Genomic DNA, 20,977 nt, shown 5'->3' on the forward strand with positions numbered 1-20,977 from the left:
GCGGGAAACGGACGCGCCGATAGCGTCGCCTCTGACCCCCGAGCGCGAGCTGGGGAGGGGGCGGTGGTGAATTCGGTCTCACTAGGAGGAGGGGCGGGGCGGGGCGGGGCGGGGCTTCCGGGCCCTGGCGTCCTCGTCGCCGTCGCCGCCATTTTGGAAAAGGGCAGGAGGGAGGGCAAACTTGCGAGGTGGGGCGGGGCTGGGGAGACCCCAGACAGAAACGCCATTCTCTCCCGTCTCCGCCTGCCGCTGCCGAGATGCACGCAACCCTACCCGATCCCGCCCGGGGCGCCAGAGGCAGGCCTCCTTTCTCCCGCCGCTCTAGCTTAGTCCTGGGTTTGGACTCTAACTTGACCCGCCTTTGTGAGGACGGGTCCGTAGGCAGGTCTGTGACACGCGGAAAGTTAAGAACCCAGACCTACAGAGAAGGAAATTGAGGTACATGGCAGCTCGGGTGCCGGGCACGTTGGCGGGGGCATCGGGCAGTGCCAGGCAGCGCTCGCTGCTTCCTACTGTCCCCAAACCTGCCCCACGCACCTGGGTGGTCCGGCGGTCGGGGCCGATGAAGGAAGGCTGTGTGGATGGCAGATCTGCAAGTTAACCCCAGTCTGCGGTGCGGCGAGTCCAACAAAAGTTCATTTTTATTTCTTTGAGGTCCTATATAAACTCACACATGTACAATATGTATATTTCTCTATATTCATTCTACGTATATAGACACTATACAACGACTAAGTAAATATACCATACAGACATATTCGTAATGTGTTGAATATGCAATACGTTTATGTTAAATATAGGAAACACATTTATTAAAGTCACGGAGAAAATTTGACCAGAAAAAAGCCTGGGCAATTCGACCAGGTTAAAGGATATGTCTTTAAAGGTGGGTTATTTGCACTGCCACTGGAGTCAGGGAGACCTGAGTTCAAATCCAGCCCCAGACTCGTGACCTTGGGCAAGTGGCTTAACCCCAATTGCCCTGCTTTTCGCTCTCCAAAAGAGCCAAAGAAAAAAAAAAGGTGGGCCATTTGATGGTAACCATCCTCTCTATTTTGGAATGAATTAATGCCTTTGATTAGATGTCATTTAGATTTCTTTTGAAATTTTGAACATCCAAATTATAGGGGTGGGAAGTGACTTTGAAATTTTAAATCCCACTAGAGGCTTGATCCCTTAATTTTCCTAAGCTATGTCATACCTCAGGTTTCCACAAATTCAGATTGTCTTTTTAAGAGTTGTTCAGCTGAGTATTTATCCCCTTATAATTAACCTAAGAAAGCACATTCCTGAAGTTAACTAGATTGGGGTCAGACAACATCATAACTGATTTGTGAAAAGGACTTTGCAAACCCTTTAAAGCTATGTAAATGATAGCTACTACTATGATGATTATAACAATGATCACTTCCTTTCCATCTTGATAAGACTAGTCAGACTCTTCTTGGAGCTGTCGAGCCTAAAAGAACACAGGTGTGATCGGATATGATAGGACTTAAGTTAGCAGCATCTCCTACAAAAGACCTATTCCAATTCCTCCTTGACAGTGGCCTCTCTTTTCACTCCCTGGAAATTACTTTGTATTAATTTTGTGCTTTCTTCATAGGTTCATAGATTTAGAGCTGAAAGGGACCTCAGAGACCATATAGTCCATGGGTAGGGAACCTGTGACCTCATGGCCCTCTAGGTCCTCAGGTGTGGCCCTTTAACTGAGTCCAAACTTCACAGAACAAATCCCATTAATGAAAGGATTTGTTCTGTAAAACTTGGACTCGGTCAAAAGTCAGTACCCAAGGACCCAGAAGGCCATATGTGGCCTCAAGGCCACAGCTTCCCCACTCCTGATATAGTCCAGCCTCCTTATTTTACAAATGAGAAGACTGAGGCCCAGAGGCCTTAAAGTAAGAAGGATACAAGAATCAGACTCTGGTCCTCTTTCCCTTCAATTACAATGCCATCTCTATTCATGTTGTTTTTCCTAATAAAATGTAAGTTTCTTTAGCAATGGAATTAGTTTCTTTCTATCTTTGTAGCCTAAGTACCTAATACAGAGTCTGGCAATATTTTCCACATTTAGAGTCCAATGGTAAAGATCTTAACACATTTGTGCTTACCTATGTTGTGTAACTTGTCCTCCCATAAGTTTGCTACAGGGATATACTTGAATATGCCCGAACCTTCCTCACTATTTTTTCCCCTCCTTTTTTTTTTTTTTTAAAGCATTGAGGTTAAGTAACTTGCCCAAGGTTACACAGCCAGTTTTTTTGTGTGGGTGTTAAGTATCTAAGTCCAGAACCTATCCTGGGGCCAGCACTCTTATTCACTGCGCCATCTAGTCGCCCCATTCCCTCCTTTTTTTTTTTTATCAGGTTTTTAAACTTTTTATTTGCATTTTAAAAAATAAATTGAACATTCTAAGAATTAAGATCATGCAAAAAAAAAATTAGCACCGATTAACTGCATTTTATAGCTTGTTCTGGGCCTTATTACAGCTTTGCATTTTTCTCTGTGCTCTAGATTTACTGTATTTCACCCAGACTCTTCTTTCACCAAAGTGCAAGCTCTTTTTATGCCATGCCACTAGGATCAAAACTAGCCAAAGAGATAGATGAAAAAGCGACATTGCAGTGCCTTTTTTCAATGTCAGTAGTTTTTTTTTTCTGATGTTGAAAGGGGCAACACAGGCTTTTAAACTTGATCCAATGTCTTTACAATTTAAATAGCAAAAAGAATTAAATTAAGGAGGTAATGTTTGTGGAATGTCCATCTTGGAGGTGATAGAGAACCACTGGAGTTTTCTGAGTAGCAGAATGACACAGCTGGACCTGTATTTTAGGAAAATCATGTTGGCAACTGAATGGGGAATGGAGTGGAGAGAAACTCTATGACAGGCAGACCCACTAGTGCAAAAGTCCAATTGTGAGATGATGACAGTCTGCAATAGAGCGGTAGCAGTGTCAGAGAACAGAAGGGGACATACACGAGAGATCTTATAGAAATGAAATCAAAAGTCCTCTGCAACAAGTTGGATGTGGAAGGCAGGGATTTTTCTCCATTTTTCTTTTCTTTGTGCGTGAAGTAGTGCAGCGGATGGAGGCCTGGACTTGGGAGTCAGGGAGACCTGAGTTCACATGTCACCTCAGACACTTGCTAATTGGTGACCCTGAACAGGTCACTTAACCACTTTGTGCTTTGTTTTTCTTCATCTCTAAGAAGATGAGGTTGGTCTCAAAATTCACTTCCAGTTCAAAATCTATGATCCTAAGATCTTATATATCCCAAAGCACATGGATCTTGAAAAACTACTTCATACCAATGGTGTGAAATACTTTTATTTTCTCTACAGTCTTATCATTAAACAAATGGGAGATTGTCCCTAATTTGCCTTTTCATAGTAATGGAAGTTAGGCAGGATGATTAATTTATCTTCTTTCTGAAGCATTACATTTTTTCCAAGAGGTACTTTACATTTTTCTTAGAATTCATTAAATTCTTTTATCAGTATAGAATTGTTCTAATTTGTTTTATTGTGTTGCCCAGTTAACTTTTCGAGAAGTGAGGGATATACTGGGAAAGAGATAAAAGAAAATATCTGCTCCTCATTTGACTACCCATGCCTATTTCCAGTTACTACTCTGAATGGAATGAAGGGAATGTTATAATTTATAAAAAGGAGGGGAAAGGCAGCAGCTAAGTTAGGTTGGGGCACAAAAGTAGAAAATTCTGCCCCCAGATGACTTGACAAAAATAATTTAGTTAGATCTTTTAACTGCCATTTCCCTCTATTTTTTAGTAATTATTTTCTATTAGAAGACTTGTAGGTCAGTACAATTTTAGTTTAGCCCAGAGTTTATGGTTCTGGACCAGAAATGTTCTAAGGTGCTTAGAACATTCTGCCTCCAAGTTTGCCAAATTAAAATCGGATTCTATTTAAGAAAGCCTTGAAACAACTTCCATGTTCCCTAGGGTCTTCTGACATTTCTGGTTTGCATCTACTCAGATAAGTTGTGGGAAAAGTTTTGTAATGAACATTTGCTTTGGTGAATATATCTTTACTTTTTTATTTTTTGAGGGCTAGAAGTAGAAATAAAGTGCCAGGAGTAAAAGGACTATTTGCTTTCTCCTTCCATTTCTGGTATATTGGTTAATAGGTATTTTAAATTATACAATTTAGATGCTATTCAGCAAACCCTGAATGCTTATTTTATACATTCTATATAGAATAGTCACACTTTTCAACTTTACAAAGAATAATTCTTTGTTTGTTTTTGGCCTTTTGGAAGGCAATTGGGGTTAAGTAACTTGCCCAAGGTTACATAGCTAGTTTTTTTTTTTTGGGTATTAAGTGTCTGAGGCCAGAACTGAACTTGGGTCCTCCTGACTCCGGGGCTGGTGCTTTACTCACTGCGCCACTTAGCCACTCCCAAAGAATAATTCTTGATACAAAACTAATGCCCAGTAAATGCTGACAAACATCTGGTTCAGAGGTTAGTAACCTGGGGTCCATGGCTCCCAGGTTTTGGGAGGTGGGGAACACAGTCTGTAAATTTTTAAAAAATTTAAAATTGTATCAATATAATTGGCTTCTTTTGTAATTGTATTATTTTATTTTTATGAATTTAAAAACATTCATCTGAGGAGACCATAGGATTCACCTGACTGCCAAAGAGGTCCTCTTGATCAGTTATTCCTAGATATTTCTCTTCTGTGTAGAGTAAAATTCTTCTAATTCTGTTTTGTCTCAAAGTTTATGAACTTTGAAAGTAAACCTATTTCTCAAGTCATACTTTTTACCCTACTAATAACTACTCATTGATCCCTTTTTGCAGGTAGTTAAGATGCTGGTGATTGGATCTTGTTGCTAATTGCAGCTCAGTCTTGGTTATACAGAGTTAATTGATATTGCATGTTTATCTGTTCATGATTGACTGAGGGACTCTTCTTTGCTCTTCCTCTTGTATAGAGAGATGGAAAAGTCTGGATAAAAAAAAAATCCCTTAAAAGAAATCCCTAACAAGTAATTTTCCCCCCTTCATTTCTTCCCAAAAGTCAAGACTTTTTTCATAGTTTTCCTAGGTTTTTCACATCCATAAATAGTAAAAACACGATAATTTTATTGAAAAAATGGTTGCATGTGGCACTTTACAACATTTCTTTCTTTTTTTTTTTTGGAGGGGGGAGGGCAGGGCAATTAGGGTTAAGTGACTTGCCCTAGGTCACAGCTAGTAGGTGTTAAGTGTCTGAGACTGGATTTGAACTCAGCTCCTTCTGACTCCAGGGCCAGTGCTCTATTCACCTAGCTGCCCCCATTTTACGACATTTCTAAACTGTAAAATCAGATCTGCAAAACGTATTTGAAAAATAATCTATATATTTCTATTTTTCCTTATTCATTTTTTTGCAGCTTGAGGAAGGTCTACAAATTTTGCATTTCTATTCCACTCTCAGTGGATCAAATTGGAAAGGTGTCCAGACTCACTGTGATTGTAGAATCATAGACTTAGAGCCAGCGGGAAGAGGCTTAAGAGATCAATCAGTCTAACCTCATTTTACAGATGAGGTAACTGAAATGCAGAAAGGCAAAGTTATTTCAGCCAATTCTCTAGATGAGGGGTGAGGAACCTTCTGCCTCAAGGCTGCATTTGGCTCTCTAGGTCCTCAAGTGCAACCCTTTGACCTAATCCAAACTTCACAGAACAAATGTCCTGAAAAACTTAGACTCAGTCAAAAGGCTGCACTCAAGGACCTAGAAGGCCACATGTGGCCTCAAAGTCACAAATTCCCTACCCCTGATCTAGATTGTAAGAAAGTGTGGTGGGATTTAAACTTGGTTCCTCTGACTCCAAAAATGAATGTTCTTCCATTAGGTATTTATTGTCCTTTGCTATTTACTGAATGAATGTGCACTTATATGTAAAGTCAAGGAAAGGAACAGAGAATTTGTGATTTCATTGTTACTGGGAACTTCAGGATAAAGAAACTCTCTCTTACTAATGATTTAAAAGTTAAATAGTAAGTTTGGGATTTTCTTCTTTTTTGGGTTATCTCTATCACCTCTTCCTGCTGTTGGACTGTAAGAACTAGGAGGAGACTGTATAGTGCTACCAAGCTCTTCAAGCCTCCTGTTCCCTACAGTCATTATTTTCCAAGTTTGATTTTATGTAGGATAAATTTTCTTTCTTTTCTTCCTTTCCCTTTAGTTTTTATAACACATTCATTTCTGATATGCCCTTCCTCCCATCATGCAAACAGAAATTCAAAAAGAAAAAAAAAACACCAGCAAAACCAACCAACATAAAAAGACTGTTCAACAGCATGTGCAATAGTTCACTTCACAGTCCTCCATCTCAGTCAATCAACTAACATTTACTGAGGACTGAGGAATGCAAAGAAAGGTAAAAACAGGATCCCTGCCCCCAAGAAGTTCAGACTATATTAGGGAAGATAACATGCCAAAAACTCTCACGTACAAGAGATATGCAGTGAAAATGGAAGGAAATGTCAGCAGGAAAGCAGCAGTAATGTAGGGGTCCCGGAAAAACTTCCTGCGGAATGTGGGAGCTGAGCTAAATTCTGGGAGGAAGCCAAGGGCAAAGGGAAGAAGGCATTCTGGGCATGGAGGGCAGTCGCTGAAGAGTCGTTGTCTCAGGAAAGGAGGAAAGTATATCTTCTTAGTGCTTCCCCAGGGCCTTGGAGGCCTCCATCCTCAGAATTACAAGGAGCTCCATTCCACAAGCCGCACTGCCTCAGGAATGGTGCACGTACATCCCTTTACCGGTTCTGCTTACTCCACTATGCATCAGTGTACATCAATCTACTGATGCTTCTCGAATTCCTCTGGTTCTTAAGTAGCCACACATACTCTTCCACTACATTCACGCCCGGCAGTTTGTGATGGGCCCTGGCCTTATTTCCAGCTCTTAACTATCATAAAAAGTGTTGCTATGTTTAGTTCCCTTTGCTTAGGAAAGAACATGAAAACCTCACAAGCTCCACAATACCACCTTCTAGCAGTTCCACTTTCCAGAGGCCCTGGGCTCTATAAAAGGGCGGGGCGTGCACACGTCACTGGTGACGTCATCTAGACTCACATCAGGGCACTCGGGGCCACGCCTACGAAGTAGTTTGCGGAACTGCCCTTACCGTCTAAAACTTACGAAATTCTTTCCTTTCCTTTTTCTTCACGTACTTTTTATGCTGCCTGTAATGTTCCTGGTCCCTAGAGTTCGCCCTAAGCCCGTCACCCATCTTCTCCGGACTACCGAAGCCCCAACTCTCTCTCAGTCTCGCAATCGAGTGAGGCCGCGACGGCCATTTTGACTCCGGCCTAGTAGCGTGGTCTATAAGGGAGCCGCAGTAAGGCACGGAAGAGGGCGGGCACGGGGCTGGTCAGCTGATCTCTGGAAAGCTTAGCACGCAAATGCGGAAGCAGCGTGGCCCCTCGTCTGACCCGTTTCCGGTCGGTGGTGCAGCACCGGCTGGCCTGAGACGTGTAACTGGGAGGCGGGCCGGAGCCATGGCCGAGAAGAAATCCAACGGTGGCGTCGGCTCCTCCGCCGGCACCAACTTACTCTTCTCTTCGGCTTCCGAGTTCAACTTCAATGTGCCCTTCATCCCTGTCAGCCAGGCCCCCGCCTCCCCGGCTTCTCTACTTCTCCCAGGAGGTAGGAGGGAGGGCTGCGGGGGCAGGGTGTTGGATGATGGGCACCGAGGGCGGTGGGCAGCCGCGATTGTAAGTGGACTGGCATCAGGGCTGGTGGGCAAGCGGGGAAGGGGCACTGCCAGGGGGATGGGGCTACCCCGGCCCGAGGACGCTGGCATCCGCGAAGGGGAGGGGCGACGTAAGAGGGAAAGGGCTCGTCCTTGCCCGCCCCCCTGCTGTGTCCCGGAGAGGCTGGCAGAGATTTGAGCTCCCAAGGAGGAGTGAGGCGTCGTGTGAGGGGAACGGTCCCCCCAAAGGTGGTCATCATGAGAGAAATGGAGAACACCCAGTTGCTCATGAGTCATAAAGGGATCGGAAAACCTTCCTCTCCTGCGTGTTTGCAAGAGGGAGGATCACCCATGAATGCAAAAGGGTTACAGTGTGGGATAGAATACCGTGGGCTTCCAAGAGGGGCCAGCACTCTTTCTCCCTTGTCTCCCGCCCTTCTCCTCAGCGGGAAGGAAGGGGTTACCTACTCTCAGGGGGTCACTGGGGGTAATTATGGGGAAAGGGGAGGATACCTGTTCTGAAGGTGGGGAGGGACAAGCTCTGAAGAATCATCACCTAAGAGCCACGTAGGTGGAGAATTTGCCAAGGCTCCAGCTAGGAGCTTACCTTACTAGCCTAGGACTAAGGTTTTCAGTGTCGAGGAGGTGGAAGCTGGGTAGTGAAGCTTTCTGGAAAGCAAGCAGTACCTTGCTGTGGTGGTAGAGGTACAGGGTCCTGGGACACTGATGGAATGTGAAAGCCCCGTGTTTCTTTTGGAGGTGCATTGACCGTAACTATGCCTGCTTTCCTATTGAAATGTGTATCATGTTTGTGTATTGCGCTGTATGTACCCTCTAAAGATTTTCTTCTGCTTTTATCTGGAAAACTAGTTTTAGCATTTAAATTCTTGTATTTGCAGTTGAAATAATTTCACCTTTGGGAAGAAAATTGACTACTTATTGTTAAGGTTGCCTCCACTTCCTCCCCACATACTCACATCTTAGTTCCTTGCAATCTGACTTCTGTCTCCATCACTGTACTGAAACTACATTCTCTAAGGTTATGATCTCATCCTTGCCAGAATCTGAGATCTGCTTGACCCTGAGACTTCTTGACTTTTCCCTAGCAGTTTGACATTGTTGACCTCCTTCTGAATACTTTGTCTTCTCTTTGCTCCTTTTTGCCTGAACATGGCTCATTCCTGGTTCTCTTATCTGATTTACTGATACTTCTGTCTCAGATCCTCACTCTTAAATGTGGATGGCCTACCAGTCTCTTTTCAACTCTCTTTTCTTTGACAATACTCATTGTCTCATATATTCTTTTTTGGAAATCTCATCCACTCTAATCATCATCTCTGTGCAGATGACCCTTAGACCTATATGGTCAGTCACAATCCACCTGCTTCTCCTCACCCTTCCCTCCTCCCCAGTCCCACATTTCCAGTTTCTTTCTGGACATTTGTTCCTGAGTGTCCCTCTGACACTTTGGCTTCAAGTTCAGTATGTCTTAAACAGAATTTATCCCCCTTCCAAAAAAAAGGTGACATTCTTCACATTTTTTTTCGTTTCTGTTAATAAAATCTCCAGCCTTTATATATCTTTGTTAGTGCATAGTTGATTGCATGTTGTCTCTGTTGTTAGGCTGTGAGCTCCTTGAGAGCAAGGACTTTTTCACCTTTTTTGTATTCCTAGTACCTAGCACTGTGCCAGTCACATAGTAGACACTTAATAAATGATAGTTGACTGATTGACCAAGATTCAAAACTAAGTATTATTTGACATTTCCCTCTTTCCTTAATCCCCTATATTTAATAAGTAGTGAAGTCCTTTTCATGCACAATAGGCTCTCTATTCATACTGTTGCCACCTTAGACCCTCATTTCCTTTCACCTAGACTGTTTTATTAATAACCTCTTTTTTGGTCTCCTCTTAGCTGCCAGAATAATCTTGATTTTTTTTTTTCACTGTATGATTGACCATGTCACTCCCTTTCTCAAACATCTTCCTCCTGATCCATAGGATAAAATACAAACCCCTCATCCTATCATTTAAGACCGCTTACAGTCTAGCTCCAACCTACCTTTCCAACCTTATTTAACTATGTTACCCTTCATGTTCTCTGCAGCAGTGTTATATAGAAATGGGGACCAGTAATCAGTATAGAAGGAGCCCTGCAGGCCACTTAGTTTTAAAATGTAATATTATCTTTATTTTATTGCTTTTGTATTTATTTTGATAAGTATTTCCCAGATAACATTTTAATCTGGCTTGGGCCACCTTCAGGAGTGTTGTGGGTCTCAGACGCCTCAGCTTTTCCTCATAACATCCATATACTACTTCCACATCTCTGTCTATTGAAATCATTCTGTTCCATCAAGGCACAGCTTTGGATCCACCTTCTCTATGAAGCTATTCCTGATCCTTCTGTATCAAAGTAATTTTTCTTCCCTCTGATTTCTTATGACATTTTAAACTTTTCCTTATCACATTCTACTTTGTGAATCTTCCTTAGACTCTAAGGGAGTGTGTGTGTGTATGTGTGTGGCGTGGAAGTGCATTGTGTTGTATTACCTTTGTATCCCCATCACCCTGTACATAGTAGTAAACCTGTAAATGTTTTGCTGAGTGGAATATTTTTGGTGAATCTATTACTTGGGTCATGGTCATTTGGGACCATGAAGGTTTGTAGAGAATAGATTATATATTGTTCAAATAGGTTAAAGGGTTGAATTAGAAGAGAGAGTATGTAAATATTTTACACATAATCACAAAATATGTCTGAAGTTATTTGTGTTACTAATAGTTATCTGTAGTTGCTTTTCATTGATAAACTTAGTGAATGAAGAGTCTCAATCAAGGGAACAGTGTTTCTCATATGTGAAATAGAGTGTAGGAAGGGAGTTGAACATTAATGTAAAGGTGGAGACATGATTAGATTAGGGAGTAAAATGGAATTAGAGAATTATTTCCTAGCATCTAGTGCCTTCCCTTCTGAGATTGTCTTCCATCTACTCTATGCATCTTATATCTAATTATTTACATGTTGTTTCTCTCATTGAAATGTGAGTTCCTTCAGGGGATGAGGACTGCTTTTGCCTTTTTTTTTTTCTCCCTAGTGTTTAACATAGTGCCTTGCACATGTAAATACTTAATAAATGCTTGTTGACTTACTCATTGGAAAGTACAATAGAAGTGGGAGTAGAGAAGTGTGCTGGTATAAAATACATATATCAGTGGACTTAGAAATGTACCTGTAAGGTACATCTATAGACGCCTCTACCCAGTCCAGGAATTCACAGAGGGAACCTCATAGTCCTGTTAAGACCATGGGCTAAGCTAGATAGAAAGTAGAGTGCAGGAAGCCCCAGGAGGCTAGGGGCAGGTCCTCTGAACCCTAGCCCCTAGTGACCTGAGCCCAGCCTGAGCTATCCCTAATATCCATGGGGAACCCAGTTTAAGAAAGTAGGTATGGGGAGTTCCCAGTGAGTCCAGCCTGACACTAGTGGCCCAGAAAATTCAGGGCATTGTCCAGCAAGATTCTGTGACCCTAGCCCAAGCACAATGGAGAAAGGCCCTTGGCGAAATCCAACCAAAGCTGTCCTCAAAGCCTGTGGCTGGAACCCAGCATAGCCCAGAGCTCAGTAGTTGGGAAATGACTTCAGACAGAGCCTAGGGGGGAGATCTTGGAGCCCTCTGGTAAGAGAGAGTGCATAGGTAGAGTCTAGCACTGGAGCAGGTCCAGAGTTTCTTGAAGGAAGGACTTCGTTTGGGTCACCATATGCAGAACCAGGCAGACCTTGCCCATTGCATTCAATTGTGGAGTAAATCAATGAAAACTCAGAATACCATGAGGAATATCTTGGATTGAGGGATGCCTACGGCATAAAACCCAAGGAGTATAGTGTCTGCCTCACAAGTCCAGGTAAAGTCTCAGGAAAAAAAATTGTCCTGGTCTGCAGGATTTCCTGGAAGAAAAGAAACAATAGAAAGTTGGGGAGGGAAGAATGGAAAGGAAAGCTGACACCTTAGAACAAACAGTGGAAAACTTCACTCAAGAACTGAAGTCAAGGGCCAAGCTGAAAAATACAAGAGAGTAGTAAACACTTTTTAAAAAGTCAAAAGATTATAAAACAAAAGACTGGACTATACATCTCTATATGTATTGGATTAATTCTTTTTTTTTAAATTTTATTTTTAAATTAATTTGTTTGTTTCCTTTTAGTTTACAGGATTCAATTCCACAATTCCTTGAGTTTCACATTTTGTTCCCCTCCCTCCCCTCCCCCCATGGTGGCATATAGTCAAATATAGGATCTGTAAATAGTTTCACATTATACATTAGTCAGGTTATAAAGACAGATTGTACCAGATGGAATGAAAAATGGTAAAGAGGACATAAAACCGAATAAGAGAAGGAAAAAGATCAGGTATTTTTCTTCCACCTGGATATAAACTTAGTTCTTTCTAGTTCTTTCTCTGGATGCACATATTTCTCTCCATCATGAGTCTTTTGGGATTGACTTATATCACTGCATTGCTGAGAAGAGTCCAGTCTATCAAAGTTAGTCATCACACATACGTTGTGTCTGTAATTGTGTACAAATTTCTCCTGGTTCTACTCTTCTCACTCAGCATCAGTTTGTATAAGCCTCTCCAGGTAAATATGAAGACCATCTGTTCCTCGTTTCTTATAGCACATTAGTATTCCATAACATGCATATACCACAACTTGTTCAGCCATTCCCCAATTGATGGGCACCCCCTTAATTTCCAATTCTTTGCCACCACAAAAAGAGCTGCTATAAACATTTTTGTACATATGGGTCTTCCTCCCACTTCTGTGATCTCTTTGGGATATAACCCTAGGAGTTGTATTGCTGGGTCAAAGGATATGAAAGTATTGGCTTAATTCTTTTAAAAATATTTTTATTTGTTTGATTAGGTAGTGTGTAGTTGGAGAGAAATTAATAAAAGGAAAAAATTTATACACAGAAGAGGGAGTTCAGAAGGGGACAAAGAAAAGCGTGACAGTTTGGTATTGTGGTAAATTTGACTTATGCTTCTTTTTTTAAAAAAGCTGTATATAATATAGTTGAATTGTATTGAATGTAATTGAGATTCACAGTTTCATATATAATCCTCATTTCTGTTCAGTCTTTGTATATGGAAATGTTCATATTTGTTGATATTTTTCAATTGAATGGTAAAAAACGAAATTTTTAAGAATGGTGTAGAACTAACATACCAAGGCCCTGACCAGGAAATTATTTGTTTGATACAGAGGAAACTATTGAGAATCATTGGAATGTTTTGAGGGTGGAGTGACATGAATATAAATGGAAGGCAGTGAGAACTGAGTAGAAAATCTTTTAATATACTTAGAGCGACACAGATATTTCCTGGGTCCTAGCAGAGGATTTTGTGCTGGGATTAGAGTAGGATAGATCAGTGTGGAGTAGAATAGGATGAGCTCACATAATAACGATATAACATAATGAAATCATTGTGATTCACTTTAAGATTGAAGGTATAGAAGCATTTAAGTTTTGGGACATATATCTCATAGGGATTGGTGATGATGTTTCCTATGAGACTGTTCACCTTAGGCAAAGAGATGAATGATAGCTCAGAGCTTTTAAGTTTTTGTCTGTCTTAATTAATAATAGACTTTACTGGTTGCTTTGGTGTTTTTTAAATATTCGTTTGTGGCAGTAGATGATTTGGAGGGCATATAGTTCACTTGATGTGACTGCCAGCAGAGTTTTCATTTGTAGAATAATTACTTTATGTTTTAGAATACAATGTTACATGTAATCTTGTCAAGAAGAATTAATACATTTATTTGAATTTCTTGTCATTACCATAGTCACAGTTATTTGAGTAGTGAAGAACATAATTTCAATTATTTATTACAGTAGTTCAAAATTGATTGCTTAATTGAGTGGATACATTATTAGAAGTATTTTGTGGTATAACTTTTAAAGAATGGCACATGCTTTTTCAGAACTTTGTGGCAAATATAATCTCAACTGTTTCTATTCTGTGCTTTATTTCAGAAGACTCTACAGATGTTGGTGAGGAAGACAGTTTCCTTGGTCAGACTTCTGGTCATACTACTTTACCACAGACATTTAGTTATTTTTCTCAGGTATCCAGCAGCAGTGATCCTTTTGGGAATATTGGACAGATGCCATTAACAACTGCTGCAGCACCTGTTGGAGTACCAGCATTGTCTAAGCCTCCAACTTCCCTTCCTCTTACAACTGGATCTCCAGATGTTCCCAATACATTCTCATCACACATTTCAAAGACTCAGTCTGTTTATAGTGTTGCACCTCCTTCACAGATGGGAATCAGTGCTTATCAGTCTTCTCCACATAGTAGTCTCCCACCTTCAAACTTTGCAAATTCCCATGGAACAACGCAACAAGGATATAATCCATATCGCCATAACCCTACCAGCAGCAGAGCTAACCCTTATATTACTCCACCACAGTTGCAGCAATGTCAAACTCCAAACCATCCTGCCCATGCATCATCCTCTGGACCACCTCTTCAGATGTATCAGAGTCCTCCTGGATCAATGCCACCGGTATAGATATTTTTAAAAATTCACTTATTTCTTTTATTTCTCATCACACTTTTTAGTCTTATATTGCATTTCAAATGTTCTGTGCTTTTTATTTATTTTTAATTTTTAAAATTTTTTGCTTTTTGGAGGGCAAGTGGGGTTAAGTGACTTGCCCAAAGTCACATGGCTAATATGTGTGTCAAGTGTTTGAGGCCGGATTTGAACTCAGGTCCTTCTGACTCCAGGGCTGGTGCTTTATTCACTACGCCACCTAGTGCTTTTAAAAGCAGGAATATAAAAACTGATTACTTTTTATTTTGGTATATTTTTTTTCCAATTACATGTAAAGATAGTTTTCAACATTAATTTTATAAGATTTTGAGTTCCAATTTTTTTTTACTCCCTCCCTTCCCTACCCTCTCCCCAAGATGACAAGCAATCTGATATAGGTTATACATGTGATTTATGGAACTATATTAACACATTAGTCATGTTGTGGAAGAGGAAACTGAACAAAAGGGGAAAACCACCAAAAACAAAAAAAAAATGAAAATAATATTCTTCTATCTGCATTCAGACTCCATAGTTCTTTGTTTGGATGTGGATAGCATTTTCTGTTATGAGTCTTTTAGAATTGTCTTGGATCATTGTATTGCTGAGAAGAGCTAAGATAATCATGATCATTGCATGGTGTTACTCTTTACTGTGTACGATATTCTCCTGGTTCTGCTCATTTCACTCAGCTTCAATTTATGTAAGTCTTTTCAGGTTTTTCTGAAATCCACCTGGAAAGCTAATTACTTTTAAAGAAAATATGACACCTATATGCTTTGTAGTAAAAGCAATTTTAAAGTAAGATTATTATACTTATTCTTTCTTTTTATTGCTTTACCTATGCACTGAAGAAGTAACTGATTAAACTGAATAACTTGCAAATCAAAAAGTTTCAACGTAATACAAAGTATGAGTAACTTTATAAATTGAGAAATATCCAAGAGCAACTATTTTGGGATATTATCAAGCACAATTTTAATTTTTAAAACCTTAGTCATCAAAATTGATATATGCTTCTGTAGCTGCTTTTAGCTTTTTTAAAAATAGGGATTTGATTTGAATACAAAAATACTCTGTCATATGGCATAATATAGGGAAGAAAGTTTCTGTACCTTTTATAAAACACTTTGATTTTTAAAAAAATTTACAAATTGTTAACTGATTCCAGAAAGGAATACACTGGCAGCTGAAAGTGAAAAGAATAAAGTATCTGACCCACTGAAGTACAAATCAGTGATGTGATGATAAGCATCAAATTTAGTTTGTAATCTTGTCTTGTTTTCATTCTAAAGTCTAGGAAACAGGTGTCACTAAGTTCATATTTCACTCATATTATGTCAGCACACAAAAATCCTGAGGAAAGAGAAAGAGGCCTTTCATGTCTTTAAAAAGTAACTAGATTTATTTGAGTCACAGTTTTGTCTTAGACAATGCTTCTAACTTGAAAATATTTTAGATAGACAACATTTCTTTCTCTGATTGTAGGGCTAGTTTATTAAGACCAGAAGTCTTCAGGAGCATTGTTAGGTCTGAAGAGCATGCATAATTATTATTACTGGACATTTGTTTAGAACTTTAAAGATTGCAAAGCCCTTTACATTTGAGCCTTAAAAGAATCCTCTGAGGGAAGTACCATCTAGATGTTATTATCCCAATTTTACAGATGATGAAGCTGAGCCTCAAAGAGGTTGTAATCACAGAGTAAGTGTTAGTAATTATCTAAGGTGGGCCTTGCTGCCTCCATATTCAGGTTGCTGCCCTCTGCACCATGCTGCCTCTCAGACCTGGAGGAGACATGGACTTTTTCTTTTCAGATTCCTTCAGCAGTACAGACAGTCTTGTCATCACCAGTCCAACAGCAGCTTATGGCTAGACCTGCAGCTCCTGTGATGCAAGCACTACCTCCTCTTTTCCTTCAAAATCCATATGAGGCAGTTCAACCCCATTGGTTTTATTGCAAGGAAGTAGAATACAAACAAATATGGATGCCGTTTAGTATGTTTGATTCTGTACATCTTGAAGAAGTCTATAATTCAGGTAAGTACAAATTTTCTTTCTGGGGGGTGGGGTGAGATGAGGGAGAGGCAAGTGTAGGGAAAAAAATTTAGGTATAATCTGGAAGTTGAAGGACCTTATTCTTTTCTTTTCCATTGACTTTTGTGAATATCAAATTACTTAGTTCTCTTTTTTTAGATGTGGTAACTGTTAGTTATACTTTATAAGCGAGTGGTATATGTTTGAGTTAAATGATCTTTCACTTTATTTAGAGAAACTGTTTAAATAAAAGTCCTTATATAATCCATCTATTAATTTTTGTTTTCCTCTTTTTAGGGTAGAAAAGAAGCATTTGGCTTCAGAATTTGATTTTTGTAAAGCAAGAATTTATATTTTTGGAATATTACTTTGGTTTTAAAACAAAAACATTCAAACAGTGTATAGCAGTTTACCTTTGACCTAGAAAGTTTTTTGGACATAGTTTTCTAGATCATTCTTGCTAGTTACTAGTTTAGTGTTTGATATTTAGAAGGGACTCTTTATACTTTTGAAAAATTTGATATGTGTAATTACTGAGTTTAGCTTGTTATTTAATATATTTATCAATAATTTTGTAAAAAACTGGACTTTTGAGTTAGTTGGTTTAGTTTGAGTTAGTTGGAATTAACCAATGAGGAACATTTCTCTACCTAAACAGATCGCTACTTTCTTTTTCGTTTTTTAAAGAGAGTTGTCAGGGCTACGAAAGCTTAATTTACCAGACTGGGAGACAAAGCCAGTATGAGTCATTGGTGGGATTTGAACCCAAATCATCCTGCCTTTGAGGCCTGTTGTCTCATTTCATTACACCATCCTGGTTTCCTTTTTATGGCACTTCTCTTTTTAAAAGTCCCATAAATATTTTTGAATTATTTTATGATAATAAGTGTTCGTTGCTTTCTGGCTGTGGTCCTCGAAGTCTTGTTTCTTCTTGCTGACGAAAAAGAAAACTTAAAAGTATCACAAATTAATTTTAAGCCTTTTTTTCAGCTGGATAGATGAGTTTGGTACTTTATTTGGAAAGAGAGTAATATGATTACCATGTTATCTTTTTATAGATTAAGAGGAAGAACATATTTAAGTGTGTAAATAAAGTTTAAATTTTACATTTTAGTCCAGCCAGATCCTGAGAGTGTTGTTTTAAGCACGGATGGTGGACGCTATGATGTTTACCTCTATGACAGATTGAGAAAAGCTGTGTATTGGGAAGAAGAACAGACTGAAGTTAGACGCTGTACCTGGTTTTACAAAGGGGATACAGATAGCCGGTATATTCCTTATACAGAGGAATTCAGTGAAAAGCTAGAGGTATGCATCTTAAAATATTTTACCATTTGTCTAAAAAAATTTAGGCACAGTATACATGTGCCTAATGGAAACTAATTCTCATACTGTTTTCTGTAAAGCTGTGTTTAACATAAGATAATTCTTTCTTAGACCTTCTTATAGGATTTAGTTGCTAAATTGCTTATTGGATCTCTCTATAGTGATTTCACCTATAAAGGAGACCACCATGTTCATTGGTTCATAGATTTAGAGATGGAATGAACCTTAGAAGATATTGATTCTAGTGCTTTCCTTTTACAGATAAAGAAACTGAGGCCCAAAGAAGTTAATTGACTTGCCCAAAGGCACACAGGCAGGCTAGGGTAGAGCAGGACTTTGAGTCCAGGTCCTTTGACATTATTTCCACTATACCACTTCAGTTCCCTGAAGATTGTTATAGTGAGATTGATATATGTTTTTAAGGGAACAGTGCAAATGGAAGAACTTGGGATAATGGAATGTTTTCTTTTGCTCCATCCTCATTTTGGTTAATTGTGTGGCATCAAATACCACTGTATTTAATTAATTCCTAGGATGAGATGCAAAATTTAGTATTGATTAATGTGTGGAAATGAATATAAAACACAGATAAATAATAGCAGTGTCATTTCTTGATATTTCTTAGTTACTCACAGCCTGGTGCAGAACTAAATATTACCCTATTTTAATCTAGAACTTGTGCATGACATTTCCAAATACAAACAGAAGAATGTATGTTTTTTCCAATTAGTTTTTACAATTTGCAGACTTAAGATACATGAGTCATCTCTAAACATTAAAAGGGGATTCTGTTGTCGTGTCATCTCAGGATTGTTCTTTTAATATCTCGAAAGCAGTGTGTAAGTTTCACTTCTTGTTTAGGACGTGGTCTATTCAAGTCTTAACTTAAACATTGTGCCTTCTCAGAAAATGCTGAAATCTGTAGCACTGAAAACTATTAGATGTCAGAGCTGTACTTGCATCAGATAAATACCAAAAGTTGGGAATTGAGAATTGGCATGAGAATAAGGAAGGTAAGAGTGTTGGGTTTGACTAGATTGGAAAAGATTTTTATGACAGGAAAGATAGCACCTAATTGATAACAGTGAAGATTGGAGAGGGAGAATCAAACCTACTATCTGCTGCGCAATATATCTTAGAATCATCAAGAATTATTTATCTCTGAAAAAAATGAACATGCTTTGGAACCATGAGAAGCAGAATAAAGGAATGCTGAGCCACAGCCTTTATTTTGCCTTGGCTGAAGAAGTCATCAACCAGTAGCCAACTCCTTTCATGTATTCTGTACTATATGGAGAGGCCATCAGCAGGTTGGCTATTAGGTGTTTGGTTGCTGCAGAATGGTAGTCAGAATTTATTGAGGTGGAAAACTGTGAGGCTGTTTAATGTAGGCAAAAATATTTTTGTAGCTTTAAGGAACCACATAAATGTAAATTATTATTCCCTCTTCCTCCATCTCTATTAGAGAAGTAGGAAGTTCTGCTCTCATGTGGTTTTCCTAGATAAAGGAAACTTCACTAAGCAGAAGGCCATAATGTTTTTAAAATTCTGAATTTTTAAATATTGATTTCATATGTAAATCTAATTTAGTAATATCAACTGATGGTAAGATTTTTCATTTGTACATTGCTAAAACATTAAATCCCAGAACCTAAAAAATATATTTGGTTCCTGCATTCATAAGTTGGCACCTATATCCCTCCAAAATTGAGTGAACCCTTCATCCTTGGATATTATTTCAACTCTTTTTTTTTTTTTTTACAGGGAATTGCTGTAGGTGTAGTAATTACTTTAGGGATTGGTTGGTGAGATGACTAATTTCATATTGATTGACACATACAGTATTTTACTTCATATTCTAGGCAGTTTTTAAAGTATGTCACTTTTTCAGACGTCCTCTTAAAGATCAATTCTGGGTGACTTGTGAATTAACCTGAGCAGGAATTATCTGCCTTTTTGTATCTTGCTTGACACTATGATTCTATGCCCTGATATGAAACAAATAAATGCCGTTTTACATTGATTTACCAAATGAATCTTAGCCATTGGAAGTCAGTTTTATAGTTAAATATCTCCGGGCCTTATGTGTGGTCTCATCTTTGCTAATGCAATATTCATTTATTCTTTTCGTGCAAATACCTTTTAAACATGGTATAATTTAATGGTATTAGTCATTTTGTACTTAAAACTATTTTACCTATTATCCTAGGCAGAATACAAAAAAGCTGTAACCACCAATCAGTGGCATCGTAGACTTGAGTTTCCTAGTGGAGAAACAATTGTTATGCATAATCCAAAGGTAATAAAGATTTAAATCATTAACTTGTTTTTGTATGTTTCAAAGTATTTTTCTGAGTATACTTGAATAGTGTTAACTTCAGCAGTGGATGTACATTATTAAATAACATGTATGTTAAAATGTATTCAGAATTGTTTGACAGAGTTAAAATTGATCATGGAAACTAGCAGAACTTGGATATTCTCATTTGCAATTTCCATTTGTGGCAACATACATACATTGTGGCAACATAGAACAACTATGAATTAATCACTTCATAGTTTTAGATACATTGATTTCTGTGTAATGTTATAAAGTTTTAATATATACAAATGTATACCTTTTTAACATTTCCTTTTTTTTCTATGATGTTACTATGTTTGGTTTGTGGTTTTCTGCATAACTTTTACTAATTACAAGATATTTCTCGGGAACTTACAGGACAGAACTCAGTGAATTAAGGCATGTTTTGCTGTAAAATTACTTCCTAAGATGATATGCAGATTTAATTTTACAATTGTAACCTTTTTATTAGTTCATTCACTAGACACTTAAAGGATAAAGGATTCTTATTATGCATTCCCTTGTACAACCATTTTTTTAAATGAAAATAAGAACTCTTGTTTTTTAATGTGAATTATTGTATCAGCAATGCCATATTCACAATGCCTATAGAGATTACAAATATGCTGATATAATTATCCATCACAAAATACGTCAGATTTGCCATTTGGGGAAATAAACTAGAAAATTTATTAAGATGCCAAAAGACTGAGTCCCAAAACCAGAAAGTGAAAGCCATCAGAGTAGTTATGACATTGGCACAGGTAGATAAAGTAGAAAGCACCCACATTTTCAAGCCTTTAAAACAGAACAGGCTACGTCAGGCAAAGGTCCTCCTCTCCCCACTCACAGCAACCACCCAGTGTCCTGGAAGAGTGCTCCCAGCAGCTCCGGCCCCTGGCAGTGCTCAGCCGGAGTCCTAACTCAAAAAAAAAAAAAAAAGGCAACTGCCGCCAACT

The 20,977-nt window shown here is 38.8% G+C and overlaps 1 protein-coding gene across 4 annotated transcripts in view; it reads left to right on the top strand.

Moving 5' to 3' along the window:
- Window positions 1-7,133: 7,133 nt before the first annotated feature.
- SEC23IP (SEC23 interacting protein) overlaps window positions 7,134-20,977 on the top strand; it is a 33,661-nt gene continuing 19,817 nt past the window's right edge. The window contains exons 1-5 of one of the 4 annotated variants that reach the window (XM_069099096.1): window positions 7,134-7,664; window positions 13,749-14,284; window positions 16,132-16,354; window positions 17,466-17,659; window positions 19,887-19,976. In XM_069099096.1, coding sequence (XP_068955197.1) covers window positions 7,421-7,664; window positions 13,749-14,284; window positions 16,132-16,354; window positions 17,466-17,659; window positions 19,887-19,976 — 1,287 coding nt within the window. In that variant the 5' untranslated portion in view covers window positions 7,134-7,420. The remainder of the gene's footprint in view (window positions 7,665-13,748; window positions 14,285-16,131; window positions 16,355-17,465; window positions 17,660-19,886; window positions 19,977-20,977) is intronic. The other 3 variants (XM_069099095.1, XM_069099097.1, XM_069099094.1) reach the window with 3 other exon arrangements.

The sequence above is a fragment of the Petaurus breviceps genome, unplaced genomic scaffold (assembly GCF_028583685.1).
Source record: "Petaurus breviceps papuanus isolate PSGF00001 unplaced genomic scaffold, PetGlider_PUasm1.0 37, whole genome shotgun sequence".
NCBI lineage: Eukaryota > Metazoa > Chordata > Mammalia > Diprotodontia > Petauridae > Petaurus > Petaurus breviceps.